General features: G+C 38.3%; 1 protein-coding gene across 1 annotated transcript in view; it reads left to right on the top strand.

Annotated features, from left to right (window-relative positions):
• Nucleotides 1-19,803, top strand: part of TEX11 (testis expressed 11) — a 391,628-nt gene extending 371,825 nt beyond the window's left edge. Inside the window, exons 29-30 of the mRNA XM_073227602.1 lie at nucleotides 18,964-19,128; nucleotides 19,552-19,803. Of these exons, the coding sequence (XP_073083703.1) occupies nucleotides 18,964-19,128; nucleotides 19,552-19,605 (219 nt within the window). The 3' untranslated portion in view covers nucleotides 19,606-19,803. The remainder of the gene's footprint in view (nucleotides 1-18,963; nucleotides 19,129-19,551) is intronic.
• Nucleotides 19,804-20,010: the final 207 nt, after the last annotated feature.

Here is a 20,010-nt window from a genome sequence, read left to right as displayed (position 1 = left end):
ATTTTGCTAAGCTGATGGACAGTAACCATTATGTGGTTGTTAGGGGGGACCTGATATAGGGGAGAGCATAGTAAACATAGTATTCTTCTTGTAAGTGTAGATTAAAGATCAAAAAAAAAAGAAAAAGAATGAAAGAAAAGGGGGATTACTCCTTGATAGGACAAAACTATTGGTAAATCAAAGATCAACACATGCTTTAAATATCCTTAATATTGATCACTTAAAGGGTGTCAGATGATCAACTATGTAGGTACTCTTTTCTGATAATATTCCTTTCTCTTAATAAAAAAAAAAAAAAGCAGTTACTGTGTGCTGACCTCCAATGAGTTCTGCACAGTGATATAGAGGGCATGTCAAAGTGTGGGCAAAGGGTCTGTTTGTTTCTAGGCAGAAGATCAAGGCCTAGCTTGGATACCCAGAAAATGAAGTAAGATACGAAATGAGGAGGAGCTTCCGGCATCAGCACTCTCTTGAGGACTCGTGCCAGGGGGATGATCAACAAAAAGCCTCTACATGGATCTGGGCGATGCTGCGGTTGTGGCTGCATCCACCCCACCGTCTATTGGACTTGCCATAGGAATGAGGAGGGAGATGTCTAGGCTGGCATGTGCATACAGTGAGACAACGAATTTGACCGGATCTGTACTGTTGGAACTCAACCAGGAGTTGGGAGGGGTGCAAGTTGTAGCACTCCAAAATCTTATGACTATAGACTATCTACGGTTAAAAGAACATATGGGATGTGAACAGATCCCAGAAATGGACTGCTTTAATTTGTCTGATTTCTCTCAGACTGTTCAAGTACAGTTGGACAATAGCCATAATATCATAGACAAATTTTCACAAATGTCTAGGGTGCCTAATTGGTTTTCTTGGCTTCACTGGAGATGGATGGTAATTATAGATTTGCTTTGCTTATGTCACCGTATTCCTATTATGTTAATATGTGAGTGCAAATTAGTTGGTAGTTTAAAACCTATACATACTTAAGGTACTCTACAAGAAGGTATGTCAAAGAAATAATCAATCCTCCCATGTTTCCTTCATATGCTACCTCTATAGCTTTTCTTCTTCCTTCCTAATTACAACCCTTAAATAGAATTCGTGCCTCATATCGAATTTACCGAGTATCATAATTCCTCCAGGTGGTAAAGATACCTCGAGACAAGTGCTGGGCATAGAAGCCACAGGGCATAAATCTGCAAAGAAGTAAAAAGCTAACCTTTTCAAACAATATGGCTTCTCTCTCACTTACCAACTTTACATTTCCCTGTATGGCCCCGGAAGATGACTGGTTAGCCAGAGACGGGTAAGATTCCTCAAGGGAGGAACAACCTAAGACAGGCACAGTCGCAGGGGGGCCATCAGGTTAGAAATTGGGGATCAACAGAGGTGAGGCTGAGAACCTTACCCCCCCTGCTTTGAGAGAAATCTTCTGCATCCGTGGATGTTTTGCTGCCCTTGTCTAGCTTGGATTAATACTTAATCCATAGGCACACATCTGATCATCTACATTTGCCCTCTTACAGCACTAAACTATGTTTTCTACCTTTATCTTGCATGTACCTACCACTTCAGCATTTTATTAAAAATAAAAATAATAATAATAATAAAGGGAGAAATGTTGGATCAACATATAAATCAAGTATAGAAATCAAATGAATATTCATATTTGACCTGATTGTTTATAGTTCATAATGCATGATCAAAATCGGAAGTTTCTGTGATGACTTCCATTGTACTGTTCACCATGTAAGAATTTATTCACTATGTAAGAATTCGTTCACCATGTAAGAACTTGTTCGTTATGCTTCAGAAGATGGGAGACTGACGAGAATTAGACTTGAGATGGATTAATGATTGTACATTGAGCATTGACCCCCCTATACTGAATTTTATTGTTGTTAACAACCATTTGATCAATAAATATGTGAGATACCCTCTCAAAAAAAAAAAAAGATCATCCATCATGATCAAGTAGGATTTATTCCAGGGATGCAAGGATGGTACAACATTAGAAAATCCATCAACATCATCCACCACATCAACAAAGTAAAGACAAAAACCACATGATTATCTCCATAGATGCTGAAAAAGCACTCAACAAAATGCAGCATCCATTCATGATAAAAGTTCTTAACAAAATGGGTATAGAGGGCAAGTACCTCAACATAATAAAGGCCATATATGACAAACCCACAGCCAGCATTATACTTAACTGCGAGAAGCTGAAAGCTTTTTCCCTACGATTGGGAACAAGACAAGGATGCCAACTTTCCCCACTTCTATTCAACATAGTACTGGAGGTCCTAGCCACGGCAATCAGAAAACACAAAGAAATACAAGGCATCCAGATTGGCAAGGAAGAAGGTAAACTGTCCCTCTTTGCAGATGACATGATATTGTACCAAAAAAAAACTAAAGAATCCACTCCAAAACTACTAGATCTAATATCTGAATTCAGCAAAGTTGCTGGATACAAAATTAACACACAGAAATCTGTTGCATTCCTATACACTAACAATGAACTAAGAGAAAGAGAAATCAGGAAAACAATTCCATTCACAGTTGCATCGTAAAGAATATAATACCTAAGAATAAAACTAACCAAGGAAGTGAAAGATCTATACTCTGAAAACTACAAGACACTCATGAGAGAAATTAAAGAAGATACCAATAAGTGGAAACACATCCCATGCTCATAGATAGGAAGAATTAATATTGTCAAAATGGCCATCCTGCCTAAAGCAATCTATAGATTCAATGCAATTCCTATTAAAATACCAACAGCATTCTTCAACAAACTAGAGAAAATTGTCCTTAAATTCATATGGAACCACAAAAGACCTCGGATAGCCAAAGCAATCCTGAGAAGGAAGAATAAAGCAGGGGGAATTATGCTCCCCAACTTCAAGCTTTACTTCAAAGCCACAGTAATCAAGACAATTTGGTACTGGCACAAGAACAGAACCATAGACCAATGGAACAGACTACAGAGCCCTGATATAAACCCAACCACATATGGTCCATTAATATATGATAAAGGAGCCACAGATATACAATGGGGAAATGACAGCTCTTCAACAGCTGGTGTTGGCAAAACTGGACAGCTACATGCAAGAGAATGAAACTGGATTATTGTTTAACCCCATACACAAAAGTAAACTCAAAATGGATCAAAGACTTGAATGTAAGTCATGAAACCATAAAACTCTTATAAGAAAACATAGGCAAACATCTCCTGAATATAAGCATGAGCAACTTCTTCCTGAACGTATCTCCACTAGCAAGGGTAACAAAAGCAAAAATTAACAAGTGGGACTACATCAAACTAAAAAGTTTCTGTATGGCAAAGGACACCATCAACAGAACAAAAAGGCATCCTACAGTATGGGAGAATACATTTGTAAATGACATATCTGAAAAGGGGTTAACATCCAAAATGTATAAAGAACTTACACACCTCAACACCCAAAAAGCAAATAACCCAATTAACAAATGGGCAGAGGATATGAAGAGACAGTTCTCTAAAGAAGAAATTCAGATGGCCAACAGACACATGAAAAGATGCTCTACATCACTAATCATCAGGGAAATGCAAATTAAAACCACAATGAGATATCACCTCACACCAGTAAGGATGGCCGGCATCGAAAAGACTAAGAACAAATGCTGGTGAGGATGCGGAGAAAGGGGAACCCTCCTACACTGCTGGTGGGAATGTAAGCTAGTTCAACCATTGTGGAAAGCAATATGGAGGTTCTTCAAAAAACTAAAAATAGAAATACCATTTGACCCCGGAATCCCACTCCTTGGAATATACCCAAAGAATACAACTTCTCAGATTCAAAAAGACATGTGCACCCTTATGTTTATCGCAGCACTTTTTACAATAGCCAAGATATGGAAGCAACTTAAGTGTCCATCTGTAGATGAATGGATAAATAAGATGAGGTACATATATACAATGGAATACTATTTAGCCATAAGAAAGAAACAAATCCTACCATTTGCAACAACATGGATGGAGCTGGAGGACATTATGCTCAGTGAAATAAGCCAAGTGGAGAAAGACAAATGCCAAATGATTTCCCTCATTTGTGGAGTATAATAATGAAGCAAAACTGAAGGAACAAAATGGCAGCAGACTCAGAGACTCCAAGAATGAACTAGTGGTTACCAAATGGGAGGGGTGTTGGTGGGCAGGTGGGGAGAGAGGGAGAAGGGGACTGAGAAGTATTATGTTTAGTACACATGGTGTTGGGGATCACAGGGAAGACAGTGTATCACAGAGAAGGGACATAGTGGATCTCTGGCAATTTGTGGCACTGATGGACAGTGACTGCATTGGGGTATGGGTTGGGTTTTGATAATATGGGTAAATATAATAACATTGTTTTTTCATGTGAAACCTTCATAAGAGTGTATCAATCATACCTTAATAAAATAAAAAAAACTGAAGGAACAAAACAGCAGCAGACTCACAGAACCCAAGAATGGACTAACAGTTATCAAAGGGAATGGGACTGGGGAGAATGGGTGGGACGGGAGGGATTAGGGGAAAAAAGGGGGGGCATTACTATTAGCAGACATAATATGGGGGAGCACGGGAAGGCAGTACAATACAGAGAAAACAAGTAGTGATTCTGTAGCATGTTAGTATGCTGATGGACAGTGACTGTAATGCGGTATGTGCGGGAAACTTGGTAATGGGGGCAGTCTAGTGAACATAACGTTCCTCATGTAACTGTAGATTAATGATACCAAAATAAAAATAAATAAAGTAAAAACATCAGGTGAAAATGTCTGGGGAGATTTTCTTCCCACTAGAGGGTATGCCTGGAATAATATTAAAAATATAGTGGATAATCAGTCAAAAGAGCACTCAACCAAGAGTGAGCACCCTTGGCTTTTAGTCTCATCTGTGCACCAATACACTCTGTGGCCCTGGGTAGATGGCACTGTCTCTCTTGGACTGTTTCTTTATTAATAAAATAAGGTTTTTTGAGACTTCCACTTCTAGAATGACAGCATGAGAATCTGAGTGGACCTGCTCTCCCCAGAAAAACCACCAAAACTGATGAAAATTATAGAGAACACAACCATTTAAAGTCTCTGGAAATTGTCCTAAGAGCATACAGAAAATAAAGATCTATTCAAGAAAATCTACTAAATCTTGATAAAAGCTGTGAGAGGCTGCGGCACTTGAGCCATGACCGACTCCTTCCCTGTTGCTCCTCCAGCTCAGCATAAGGGAAGCTGCACCCAAAGAAAGCATGGCCAAGAAAACTATGATCCCAATCCCCTCAGCTCCCAGCCAAAATGTATGGTCTCCCACAAGGAATAGCAGGGTGCCAGCATTTCTCATCTCACCTTGAACTCCAAGTTGCAAAGGCTAAATTCCTGGCACGTATAGCCAAAAGAATGAAAGCATCCTTCCTTCACCTGGACCCCACTTATAGGGCAGAGGATCTACCTCAGGCAAGTCAGACCAAGCATATTGGACTGTATTTTTCCTTACCCCAGCCAAGTCTTAGGTCAGAAGTTCCACACCCAAAGAGGCAAGCCAAAAATACCAGAGACCACCATACCCAGCACCCTACTCTTAAAGGAAGGGTTCGCTTAAGGAAAAAGGGTCCACAGTCCCCTCCAGCACCACCAAAGCTGGGTCTGAGAGATTTCTCCAGGGGTAAAGGCATTCCATAAGAACAGAGAGCTTCAAAGCTCTCTCCAGAGGAATTGACCTGACTTGAAACAGGGTGTGGGGAAGTACAAGCCAAAGAATACTCTTGAAAATATTGGAGATTTTGGTGGTAAGCAATTAAGAGGAAGATAGCAGCTCCATTTGAACAAGAAGCCAACTCAAGGACCAGCTAGATTATCAGAGAGAACAATGGAAAGAGACAGATAATGAGAGCCTTACTGGGGTCAGAACAAACCTCAAAGACTGCCCTTGCAAAGTAGTCTGAATTTAATTGCTTCGGAGTGAGAACAGTTTATGCCCCCAGTTGCTGTTGAAAAAAATGGAGCATCATGCAATTAGTGGAGCCTAACAGCTGGGTGTGATACCTGCAGTAAGCTTAATAGCCACCAGAGAACTATCAGCCCTATGAAACACTGTCATCCCAGGGTGATTATGCACATAACCAAGGCTGTGTCCTCTGAGAAGCAACAGTAGAAGCTTCACATGTGAGGGAAATAGAGTTTGCTAAAGTAGTCTAGTCAAATTACTAAAATGCACAAACAACAAAAGGCCCAGAGTGGTGGGGAGTCATTCTCTAGAGATGTTACCAAAAATGTTCAATTTTCAACAAATAAGTATGAGGCACACAAAGAAACAGGAAACTGTCACCCATACAAAGGCAAAAAGCAAGACACACAAACTATCTGTGATAGAACCCAGATCTCAGATTTAACAAAGATGTTAAAGCAACCATGATAAATATTTTCAAAGAACTAAAGGAAGCCATGCTAATACAAGTAAAAATGTGATGAAAATATCTCATCAAATAGAGAATATTGATAAGGACACAATATTTTTTAAGAAGCAAATGAAAAACTTGGAAGCAAAAAGTATAATAACTGCTATTAAAAATTCACGATAGGGGCTCAACAGTAGATCTTAGCTGGCATAACTCAACTGTTTCAAATAAGTAAATTTGATGTTAGATACCATAGCACCGTGAAGAAAAGAGAGAAAAAAATTATTTGAAAAATAAGCCTCTCATAATACTTCCAAACTCATTCTATGAGGCCAGCATCACTGTAATACAAAAACTAGCCAAAGAAACCACAAAAAAGGAAAATTACTGACCAATATCTCTGAGGAATATACATGCAACAATACTCAACAAAATATTAGCAAACTAAATTTAAAAATACATCAACAAGATCATCCATCAATGATCAAGTGGGATTTATTCCAGGGATGCAAGGATGGTACAGTAGTTGAAAATCCATCAACATCATCCACCACATCAACAAAAAGGACAAAAACCACATGATCATCTCCATAGATGCTGAAAAAGCATTCGACAAAATTCAACATCAATTCATGATAAAATCTCTCAACAAAATGGGCATAGAGGGCAAGTACCTCAACATAATAAAGGCCATATATGATAAACCCACAGCTAACATACTGAACAGCGAGAGGCTGAAACCTTTTCCTCTGAGATCGGGAACAAGACAGGGATGCCCACTCTCCCCACTGTTATTCAACCTGCTTCTGGAGGTCCTAGCCACTGCAATCAGACAAAACGAAGAAATACAAGGAATCCAGATTGGTAAAGAAGAAGTCAAACTGTCACTATTTGCAGATGACATGATATTGTACATAAAAAACCCTAAAGACTACACTGCAAAACTACTAGAAATAATATTGGAATTCAGCAAAGTTGCAGGATACAAAATTAACACACAGAAATCTGTAGCTTTCCTATACACTAACAATGAACAAATAGAAAGGGAAATCAGGAAAACAATACCATTCACAATAGTATCAAAAAGAATAAAGTACCTAGGAATAAACCTAACCAAGAAGTGAAAGACCTATACCCTGAAAACCACAAGACACTCTTAAGAGAAATTAAAGAGGTCACTAACAAATGGAAACTCATCCCATGCTCCTGGCTAGGAAGAATTAATATCATCAAAATGGCCATCCTGCCCAAAGCAATATACAAATTCGATGCAATCCCTATCAAATTACCAACAGCATTCTTCAATGAACTGGAACAAATAGTTCAAAAATTCATATGGAATCGTCAAAGACCCCGAATAGCCAACGCGATCCTGAGAAGGAAGAATAAAGTGGGGGGGATCTCACTCTCCAACTTCAAGCTCTACTACAAAGCCACAGTAATCAAGACAATTTGGCACTGGCACAAGAACAGAGCCACGGAACAGTGGAACAGAATAGAGACTCCAGACATTAACCCAAACATATATGGCCAATTAATATATGATAAAGGAGCCATGGACATACAATGGGGAAATGACAGTCTCTTCAACAGATGGTGCTGGCAGAACTGGACAGCTACATGTAAGAGAATGAAACTGGATAACTGTCTAACCCCATACACAAAAGTAAACTCCAAAAGGATCAAAGACCTGAATGTAAGTCATGAAACCATAAAACTCTTAGAAAAAAACATAGGTAAAAATCTCATGGTTATAAACATGAGTGACTTCTTCATGAACATATCTTCCTGGGCAAGGGAAACAAAGGCAAAAATGAACAAGTGGGACTATATCAAGCTAAAAAGCTTCTGTACAGCAAAGGACACCATCAATAGAACAAAAAGGTATCCTACAGTATGGGAGAACATATTCATAAATGACAGATCAGATAAAGGATTGACATCCAAAATATATAAAGAGCTTACACACCTCAACAAACAAAAAGCATAAAAAATGGGCAGAGGGGCTGAATAGACAGTTCTCTAAAGAAGAAATCCAGATGGCCAACAGGCACATGAAAAGATGCTCCACATCGCTTTTCATCAGAGAAATGCAAATTAAAACCACAATGAGATATCACCTCACACCAGTAAGGATCACCATCATAGAAAAGACAAACAACAACAAATGTTGGCGAGGTTGTGGAGAAAGGGGAACCCTCCTACACTGCTGGTGGGAATGTAAACTAGTTCAACCATTGTGGAAAGCAGTATGGAGGTTCCTCAGAATGCTCAAAATGGAAATACCATTTGACCCAGGAATTCCACTTCTAGGAATTTACCCTAAGAATGCAGCACTCCAGTTTGAAAAAGACAGATGCACCCCTATTTTCATCACTGCACTGTTTACAATAGCCAAGATATGGAAGCAACCTAAATGTGCATCAGGAGATGAATGGATAAAGAAGATGTGGTACATATACACAATGGAATATTATGCAGCCATAAGAAAAAAAACAGATCCTACCATTCGCAACAACATGGATGGAGCTAGCGGGTATTATGCTCAGTGAAATAAGCCAAGTGGAGAAGGACAAGTACCAAATGATTTCACTCATATGTGTAATATAAGAACAAAGGAAAACTGAAGGAACAAAACAGCAGCAGAATCACAGAACCCAACAATGGACTAATAGTTACCAAAGGGAAAGGGACTGGGGATAATGGTTGGGAAGGGAGGGATAAGGGCGGGGGAAAAGAAAGTGGGCATTACGATTAGCATGTATAGTGTGGGGGGGCACAGGGAGGGCTGCGCAACACAGAGAAGACAAGTAGTGATTTTACAGCATCTTACTATGCAGATGGACAGTGACTCTGAAGGGGTATGTGGGGGGGACTTGGTGAAGGGGGGAACCTAGTAAACATAATGTTCTTTTTGTAATTGTAGATTAATGATACCAAAATAAAAAATAAAAAAATAAAAAATAAAAAACCCACATGATCATTTCCATAGATGCTGAAAAAGCTTTCAACAAAATGCAACATCCATTCATGATAAAAACTTTCAACGAAATGGGTATAGAGGGCAAGTACCTCAACATAATAAAGGCCATATACAAAAAACCCACAGCCAACATCATACTTAGCAGTGAAAAGCTGAAAGCTTTTCCTCTAAGATCGGGAACAAGACTTGGATGCCCACTCTACCCCCTTTTATTCAACATAGAACTGGAGATCCTCGCCATGGCAATCAGCACAATGAAATAAAAGGCATCCAGACTGGTAAGAAAGACATCAAACTGCCACTGTTTGCATAAGTACAATACATGATATTGTACTTAAAAAATCTTTAAAAATAAACCCCAAAGCTACTAGAACTAATAACTGAATTCAGCAACGTTGCAGAATCAATACACAGAAATCTGTTGCATTCCTGTATACTAATGATGAACTAACAGAAAGAGAAATCAGAAAAACAATTCCATTCATAATTGCATTAAAGATAATAAAATACCTAGGAATAAACCTAACCAAGGAGGTGAAAAAACCAATGCTCTGAAAACTGCAAGACACTCATGAGAGAAATTAAAGAAGACACCAGTAAGTGTAAACACATCCCGTGCTCATGGATAGGAAGAATTAAGATGGTCAAAATGGCCATCCTGCCTAAAGTAATCTACAGATTCAGTGGAATCCCTATCAAAATACCAACAGCATTTTTCAACAAACTAGAAAAAGTAGTTCTAAAATTCATGTGGAACCAAAAAAGACCCCAAATAGCCAAAGCAATCCTGAGAAGGAAGAATACAGTCGGGGGGATTATGCTCCCCAACTTCAAGCTCTACTACAAAGCCAAAGTAGTAAAGACAATTTGGTACTGGCACAAGAACAGACCCATAGATCAATGGAACAGAGTAAAAAACCCAGATATAAACCTATGCATATACAGTCACTTAATATACAATAAAGGAGCCATGGATATACAATGGTGAAACAACAGCCTGGTGTTGTCAAACAACTGGTGTTGGCAAAACTGGACAGCTACATGTAAGAGAATGAAACTGGATTATTGTCTAACTCCATACACAAAATAAACTCGAAATGGGTCAAAGACCTGAATGTAAGTCATGAAACCATAAAACTCTTAGAAAAAAAAGAAGAAAACATAGGCAAAGATCTCTTGAATATAAACATGAGCAACTTTTTCCTGAGCACATCTCCTCGGGCAAGGGAAACAAAAGCAAAAATGAACAAGTGGGACTACATCAAACTAAAAAGCTTCTGTACAGCAAAGGACACCATCAGCAGAACAAAAAGGCATCCTACAGTTTTGGAGAATATATTTGTAAACGACATATCCGACAAGGGATTAACATCTAAAATATATAAAGAACTCACACACCTCAATGCCCAAAAAGCAAAATCCCAATTAAAAAATGGGTGGAGGATCTGAACAGACACTTCTCCAAAGAAGAAATTCAGATGGCCAACAGACACATAAAAAGATGCTCCACATCGCTAATCATCACAGAAATGCAAATTAAAACCACAGTGAGATATCACTTCACACCAGTTAGGATGGCCAACATCCAAAAGACAAGCTACAACAAATGCTGGTGAGGATGCAGAGAAAGGGGTACCCTCCTACACTGCTGATGGGAATGTAAATTAGTTCAACCATTATGGAAAGCAATATGGAAGTTCCTTAAAAAGCTAAAAATAGAGATACTGTTTGACCTGGGAATTCCACTCCTAGGGATTTACCAGAAGAAAACAAATCCCAGATTCAAAAAGACATATGCACCCCTATGTTTATCACAGCACTATTTACAATAGCCGAGGTATGGAAGCAACCTAAGTGTCCATAAGTAGATGAATGGATAAAGAAGAGGTGGTACATATACACAATGGAATATTATTCGGCCATAGAAGAAAACAAATCCTACCATTTGCAACAACATGGATGGAGCTAGAGGGTATTATGCTCAGTGAAATAAGCCAGGCAGAGAAAGACAAGTACCAGGTAATTTCACTCATTTGTGGAGTATAATAACAAAGCAAAACTGAAGATACAAAACAGCAGCAGTCTCACAGACTCCAAAAAGGGACTAGTGGTTACCAAAAGGAAGGGTTGGGGAGAGTGGGTGAGGAGGGAGGGAGAAGAAAATTAAGGGGCATTATGATTAGCACACATAATGTAGTGGGGTTATGAGGAAGGCAGTATAGCACAGAGAAAACAAGTAGTGACTTGGTGGCATCTTACTATGCTGATAGACAGTGACTGCAATGGGGTGTGTGGAGGGGACTTGATAATATGGGTGAATGTAGTAACCACAATGTTGCTCAGGTGAAACCTTCATAAGATTGTATATCCATGATATTTTAATTTACAAAAATTCAAATTAGAAAGAAAAGAAAGAAAAATAAGTCCTTCATAGATAATTGGAACATTATTAAGTACACCAACATACAGAGAACAGGCGTATGAAGGATAGGAGAGAAAAAGAAATTGAAGTAAAACAATAGCTGAAAACTTACCAAATTTGATGAAAAACATTAACCTACACATCCAAGAAAGCAAACTCAAACAGAATACACAAAGTGATCCACACACAGAAACATAATACTAAAATATTGAAAGCCAAATACAAAGGTAAAATTTTGAAAGGAGCAAGAGAAAAATGACATCACTTAGAAAGGAACCCCAATAAGATTAATAGGTGACTTCTCACCAGAAGTGGTATAATCGAAGTGATGAAAGAAAATAACAATTAACTGATAATCTTTCTAACCAGGAAAATTATCTTTCAAAAATGAAGGTGAGATGAACACATTACCAGATAAAGAAAAACTGAATCTGTTGCTAGCTGACCTGCCTATAAGAAATAATAAGGGAAGGTCACCACTCTCTAGTTCCAAAACTTTTTAATCACCTTTTCTTTGGAGTTTTTCTGTATGTTCATAATTTTGTATTTTTACAAGAATATATATAAGAAATGTGAAGTATGTTGTAAGTTCAAAAAGTTTACAAAGACAATGTATAAGAATAATTACATTAGAATGATACAATTAAAAAATAGTAAAGGAAGTATTTTAGGTTGAAAGCAAATGACCCCAGATGATAATTCAAACACAAACCAAACACCAGTAATCATGTAATTATAAAAGTATAAATGCATATTTTTTCTCTTAACTGATTTAAAAATCAGATATATAAAACACATTACATAATTTTTTTGTTTAGCCTTTAACATACAAAAATGTAACATGAAAACAACAGCAAAAAGAAGGCAGGTGGGAACCTGTTTTGGAGTAAGAAAATGACACTAGCAAATAACTCTAAACCACAGGAAGAAATGAAGAGAACCAGACATAGTAAATAAGAAAGTTAATATAACAAAATACAAATATATACTTGCATTTCTTATTTCTCTTAGTTTCTTCAAAACATAAAATTATATAAGATAATTAAAACTACTGTTGTTGAATTGTCTATTTAAAAACTTAGTAGAAAGCTACAGTAATTAAGACAGTGTGGTACTGACAAAGGCCAGACATAGATCAATGAAATAGAATCAAGTCTGGAAACAAACCCTCACATTTACGGTCAATTGATTTTTGACAAGGTTGTCATGACTATGTGATGCAAAAAAATAGTCTTTTTAACAGTGGTTCTGGGACAAGTGGATAGCCACATGGAAAAGAATGAAGTTTGGACCTCTACCTCACACTATATACAAAAATTAACTCAAAAAGACCGAAATCTAAGAGGTAAAATTGTAAAACTATAAATATATAAAATTATCAAGTTCTTAGAATTATATATATAACTAAAATTATAAAATTCTTAGAATCATAGTCTTAAATCTTTGTAAACTTGGATTAGGCAGTGGTTTCTCAGGTATAACATCAAGAACACAAGCAATAAAAAATAAATTAGATTTCTGCAAAATTAAGACTTCTGCAAAGAATACCATCAAGGAAGTGAAAAGACAACCCACAGAATGGCAGTAAATGCTGAAAATCATGTCTGTTGAGGGACTTGTACTTAGAATATATAAAGAACTCTTAAAACTTAATAATATAAAGACAACTAATTTTTTTAATGGGCAACAGATCCGAATAGACATTTTTCTAAAAAAGATATTTAAATGACTGAAAGCATATGGAAAGATGCTTATTAACATTATTAATCATCAGAGATAGGTAAATCTAAACACACAGTGATCTACCACTTGACACCCACTAAGATGGTTATAATAAAAAAGACAGATAATAACAAGTACTGACAAGAATGTGGAGAAACTGGTACCCTCATGCACTGTGTGGTTGTGAAATGGTCCAGCTGCTTTGGAAGACAGTCTAGCTGTTCCTCAGAAGGTTGAACATATAGTTACCATATGACCCAGCAATTTCACTTCTAGGTATAGACCCATAAGAAGTGAAAACCAATGCCTAAAAAGACACAAACAAATGTTGAGAGAAGCATTATTCTTTATAGCCAAAAATGGAAACAACCCAAATGTCTATCAACTGATAAATGGATTAATAAAATGTGGTATTTCCAGACAATGGAATATTATTTGCCATGAAAAGGAATGAAGTACTGATACATGCTACAACATCGATAGACCTTGAAAACATGCTAACTGAAAGATGCCAGTCATAAAGGACTACATACCATGTGACTCAATTTACCTGAAATGCGCAGACTAGGCCCATATATAAGGGGCAAAAATTGATTTTTTTGCCCAAGGGAATTGGGGTGGGGAAATTGGGAGAAATGGGGAATGACTGCTAATGGGCATGGGGGTTCCTTTTATGGAGATGAAAATGTTCTAAAATTGATTGTGATGATGGTCCCAGAACTCTGTAAATATACTAAAACCCATTGAATTGTACACTTTAGGTAAATTGTATGGTATGTAAATTACATCTCAGTAAAGCTGATGTACACAGTATTCACTTCAGGATTGCTGAGGAAAGCCTAAAAAGACAGGCATTTGTATTCCAGAACACCTACAATGTTATTAGCTATGTATGACTGCATATTTACTAAGATGTCAAGAACAGAGAAAACTGACTTCAAATATGAGTCCCAGAAAGTCAAAAGAGCAAACACCTGTATTTGCTGGCATTAATTTGTATTTCACATAGGCAAGTCTATGTCAATTTAGGGTTGAGTAGCTGCACAGATGCATTTCTTTATTGAAGATTAATAATTCTCTTGAGCAATGCTTCACATGAGGACAGCCAATGCAAGTAAAAATACAACTCCAGTGTTCCCTAGCTCATTGAATGGCACCATCATTCTCCCAGTTGCCCAAGTCAGACCTCTAGGAATCATTCTCAACTCCTCCCTCACTTCCATTTCTAATCTATCCACAAGTTCTGTTAGTTCTGTCTCCTAAATAATCTCAAATTCATTCACTTCTTCCCATATTCCACCATCATCAGCTTAGTTCAAGTTACGTCTTTGACCTCAATGCTGCAGAAAGTATTAACTGGTCTCCTTGCATCTCTTGCTTTCTTCTGTATGTTTCTCCATCCAGCAACCAGAGTGATCTAAATTTTCAAATGTGTGTGACCTTGCTTAATTTTCATCAGTATTTTCCCATTGCTCTTAAAGTGAAAGACCAAAATACTGAAGGTGGCTTACAAGGCCCTGCCTGCCTGTCTTTTCTCATCTTGACCCACTCTTTCCCTCACTCTCTGCACTGTTAGCCACTCTGTACTCCACAAGGCCACTAACTGCCATCTCCTAGAAAAATTTGATGGCCCCTTTCTTTACCCTGGCCTTCTTTACTGACCACTGCCTCCTTTTGAAATTCTCTTTTCCTTTGTCCTTTATTTCTCATCAGTCTTCCCTGTGGCCTCTTCCAACTCTTACCACCCAACTATGAACTTCTCCAGTAGCCTCTTCTCTTTCCTTCTCTCTAAGGCAGACTCAGGAGCTATTGCAAGTTCAGTTCCAGCCCACCCCAATAGAGCAGATGTCCTGACAAAGCAAACCATGAATATTTTGGTTTCCAGTGCATATAAAAGTTGTATTTACACTGTACTGTCGTCTCTTAAGTGTGCAGTAGCATTGTGTCTAAAAAACAATGTACACACCTTAATTTAAAAATACTTTATTGCTAAAAAATGCTAACCATCATCTAAGCTTTCAGTGAGCCATAATACTGATCATAGGTCACCATAACAAATACAATAATAATGAAAAAGTTGGACATATTATGAGAATTACCAAATGTGACACAGAGACATATAGTGAGCAAATACTGTTGGGAAAATGGTGGCAATAGACTTGCTCTACACAGCTTGTCATGAACCTTCAATTTGTAGAAAAACACAGCATCTACAAAGTACAATAAAGTGAAGTGCAATAAAACGAGGTATGCCTGTATTCTATACTCTGTCCTGTAAGTGAATTGAAACACTTCAACTATTACCTGAGTTCCAGTCCATATCTGCAACAGCATATGTGATATTTTCAAAGACACCTCAATCCTAACATGATTAAAATAAAATTAAAATAAAACTTAACATCTTGGTGCCTTATCCCCCAGAAACATTTCCTTCTAATTTCTTCTTTCAGTGGTATCAGCCATTCAACTATGTACTTTAGAGCCACTTTCAATTGACATATTTTACTCCTCTTATCAAATCAGTTACCAAGTTCGTTTGATCTTCCTTTATATGTTTCTTACACTTTTCCATTTCCACTATCACTATTTTAGTTCTGACCCTCCTCAATTTATTCTTAGTCTTACAAGTCCATTGGATCTCACTGTCTTTTCTCACCACTGAAATGCCAGTGGTGTTTTGTTCTAAACACCACTGGCATTTCAGTGTTATTAAAACTCCAATTTCATCGTATCACTTCCCTTCCCAAAAAGTTTCAGTGACTTCTCATTGCCAGCAGAATAAATTCAAAATCTGTGGCCTGTAATGCAAAATGCTCTACACACTGAAGCCCAGTGTTTCACAAATTACCTTCCACAACATTAGTAAATGATCTACATACCCTGGTTTAAGCAAGGTTATGTGGTTTCTTTACTGCCAAAGTTTCTAAAACTTTTAAGGAACTAATGTGCATTATAATGCTTCAAGAGGGGGTTCGTAGAATGCAGCGTTTCCAAAATGTATATGACTAAAGAACTGTATTTTTATCTGTTAACACTTCTCATGACAGTAATGTTCTGAGGAAAAACATTTAGGAAATGCTTAGGTAGCCCCTTCCTACCTATTTCCCATTAATTTCCCCACATAAATTGTCTGCTTAGCCAAACACCTATTAGTCTCCATGAGACATGTTCAGGCTCAAGCACAATCCAAGTCTTTGTTCTACCCATATGGAATATCCTTCTCTTTCTTTATATGTCTATATTTTTATTTTTACTGAGATATAATTTATAAAAATCATCACAAAATTCATAATTCTGATGTATACATTTCAGTGGTTTTTAATAAAGTCACAAAATTGTGTGACCATCACCAATATCTAATTCCAGAACAATTTCATCACCCAAAAAAGAACCCCCTTTTTTATTACATTAGCAGTCACTCCCTGTTTCTCCCTTCCCTCATCCCCTGGCAACCACTAATCTGCTTTCTGTCTCTGGACTTGCCTATTCTGGACATGTCATTTAACCTCTGTATATCTAGATCCTACTCATCTACCCTAAGACCATGTTTGTTCAGTCACTTGTTCATTCATTCAGTGACAATCACGACACTGTCAGACACTGCCAGGCTGTGACTATACAGAGGAAGCTGACATTCAGCCTTCAAGGAACTCCCAGCCTAAGGGCAGAGACAGACAGTACAGTGTTCTAAATGCTATTGTAGTGCTGTGAACGAAGTGCCACAGGAACAAAGTGGTGTAAGTAGTAAATAGAAATAGTGAATAGTAAGTGGGAAAGTCAGGGAAAGCCTCACTGAGCAGGTAGCATCTGACTGGACATTGATTCAGTTGTTCATTCATTTGTTAATTTATTCATTTGACAAATTTCTAGTCTGCCCCTGTTATGTGCCAGGCACAGTGTTGGACTCTGGGGATACAAAGATGGACAAGCAAAGTCCCTCCACCTCAAGGACCTCAATAGACGGGAGGAGGAAATCAATATATAAACAGTTTCAAAACAACATGATATAAGTTGTATTAGAGGAACAGAGGAAAGGCATAATTAACTCCGTGACTTTGGAAAAAGATGTTTACTGAGTGGACAAGGGTCAAGGGTGACATTTCAAGCAGAGAGATGAGACTCCTCTGACTATCAGCCTAATGCTCATTCCTTTTCCTGAACTAGAGCACCTAATGCCTGTAGCACTCTGACTAGCCCTTAATCACATACCTTGTGTAGTGGAGGCCTTTATATGGGGAGGCCTTGTCTCCCCAAAGGCTGTAGGTTTCCTTTAGGTTGAGAGCTTTGTCTTAGCCCTCTTAGTGCCCTCATTCTCATAGTATTTTTAATAGATTCAAATGAGTGAAAGGGCCACAGCTGAGACGTTGTCACTAACACTCTCAAGAAACTGCTGCCCGAGTGTTCTGCTGCATTTCCCCCTTCAAAGGCCTAAGACATACCGTATGAATGAAGGGCTGTAACCTGGAATGAGCACACACAAGCCCTCTTTGCAGTTCCTACACAGGAACTGAGAAAGCGCCTTAGACTAATCCTTCTCACCATTGCAAAATCTTGTAATCAGCCATATTCAAGACCACTCAAGAGGCAAAGGGACCATCTTAGAAACAAACCTTTTGTTCATAGCTAGGTATATATAGTCAACATGAAAGATGACTTTTCATATTACAATCAGTTGACTTGAAGAAAAACAGATTCCCCTCCATAATCAGTTTTGCCTTCAAAGCAAAAGCTGGGGTTTCCCAGAGAAGGAATTTTCCCTCAAGACTAACATAGAAATGCTGCCTGAGTTTGCAGCTTGCTGGACTGCCCTACAGATTGCAGACTCAAGATTATAACATCAACTCATACCTGAATTCATAGCCCAACTGGCCTAATCTACAGATTTCACACTTGCCAGACCCCACGATTGTGTGAGCCAATTCCCTAAAACAAATCTGTCTCCATATATGCAAAAAAATAAAGATGAATATAATTTCTATTCCAAACACAGACTGAGGTCAAGAAAATTAAGAGATTCAGTAAAACTGCTTCTTGACAAGCTTCTCTGAAGATTAGAGATAGGTACTGGGGCGGTAATTGACTGAGGGGCACCAACGGAAGCCCCGAACAGGATACAGGTCATTCTCCTGCTTCAGAGAGACCAGGACTTGATCCAAGAGGGCCTCACTGCTTTTTCAGTTTCCATGTCACTATGTGAGGCCTTGCTGTGGAGCATCCTACAGTTGCCGAACCTTCAAAGAGCTCTCCTCATACTTTCTGGGAGCGCAGAATTGCTTGTGGAGGGCCTGGCACCCTCCTGGATGTTAGTAGAGCACCCATTGTTGGTTTGATTATAATGGGATGCAGCACATATACATCAGTGGTACAATGATTGTGATAGAGATAACTGTAAACCCACTGTTCTTGGATTTCAGGAAGGTTACCCAGAAATGGAGGTTCTCTGGCTGATGATTAGGTCCTGGAATACTGGGATATTTATGTATCACAGTAGCAAGTATGTATCTGCTGAAAAATGGTGTGACCTGGCACTTCGCTTCCTGGACCATCTTGGCTCCCTCAAGAGAAGCTATGAAATTCGGGTGAGGAGGGAGAAGGGTAGGGGTAGATGGCATGACTCAGGGTGCAGAGAGGTTCTGTCTGGGCTCTCAGTAAGGACTCACCCCTGCCTGCCTTGGTTAGGAATGATATTGATCATTGTTGTTCTCAGTGTTTCCATAGCTGCAAGAGGTAGGGGACTGTAAATCGTCATTTCTTAGAGTGAAAACCAAGAATAATGATGAATGGGGGGAACTTAAGGATAGCTAAAGTAGCTGCCTGAGCCTAGTAAATGGACCTAGTGTGATGGGATTCCTCTTCTACAAGAGGGTACTGTATTTTCTCCCCTAAGTGGCGCCTCAGATCTCAGAAGGTAAGGGTTAGACTCAGGTGCCATCACCATAGGTCTGGGAAGTTCCCACATTTCCTTTCCTCTCAAGAAGTCTATTTGCTGTTCTCTTTCCCAGATGAATGTTCTGTATAATGAGCTTACAGAAGCACTAGAAAAAATCAAGGACTAACTTTTTATCAAAGAATAAGAATTGCCAGAAGAAGGCCCATAACCATATGCAAGCAAGCTGACAACAACTCAAAGAATATTATGGGCCTGCAATTGTTGAACATTTAAATTCTTGCCAAACTTTCTCTTGAGCTTTTGTTTTGCTTTGGTTCTGTTTTCATATTGTTCAGTGAAATTCTCTAAAATAAAAGCATTTTGTGTTTTACCACTGTGACCAGCTCATTTCCGGGGGACAAGAAAATTTTCCAAAGTGGTTAGGATGGTATATATTGAACTAGCCCATATGAGAGCGAGCTGATTCACGCTTCATGAGAACAAAAGGGAATGTTTGACAAGGTTTCATTTTATTCCAGGAGTGCTCAAATTCCCAATATCTGAAGTTAACAGAGAACACAGACTCTCCATC

This window comes from Manis javanica, chromosome X, assembly GCF_040802235.1.
Source record: "Manis javanica isolate MJ-LG chromosome X, MJ_LKY, whole genome shotgun sequence".
NCBI lineage: Eukaryota > Metazoa > Chordata > Mammalia > Pholidota > Manidae > Manis > Manis javanica.
Note: the sequence above shows the minus strand (reverse complement) of the source record. Positions and strands in the feature narration are given on the sequence as shown.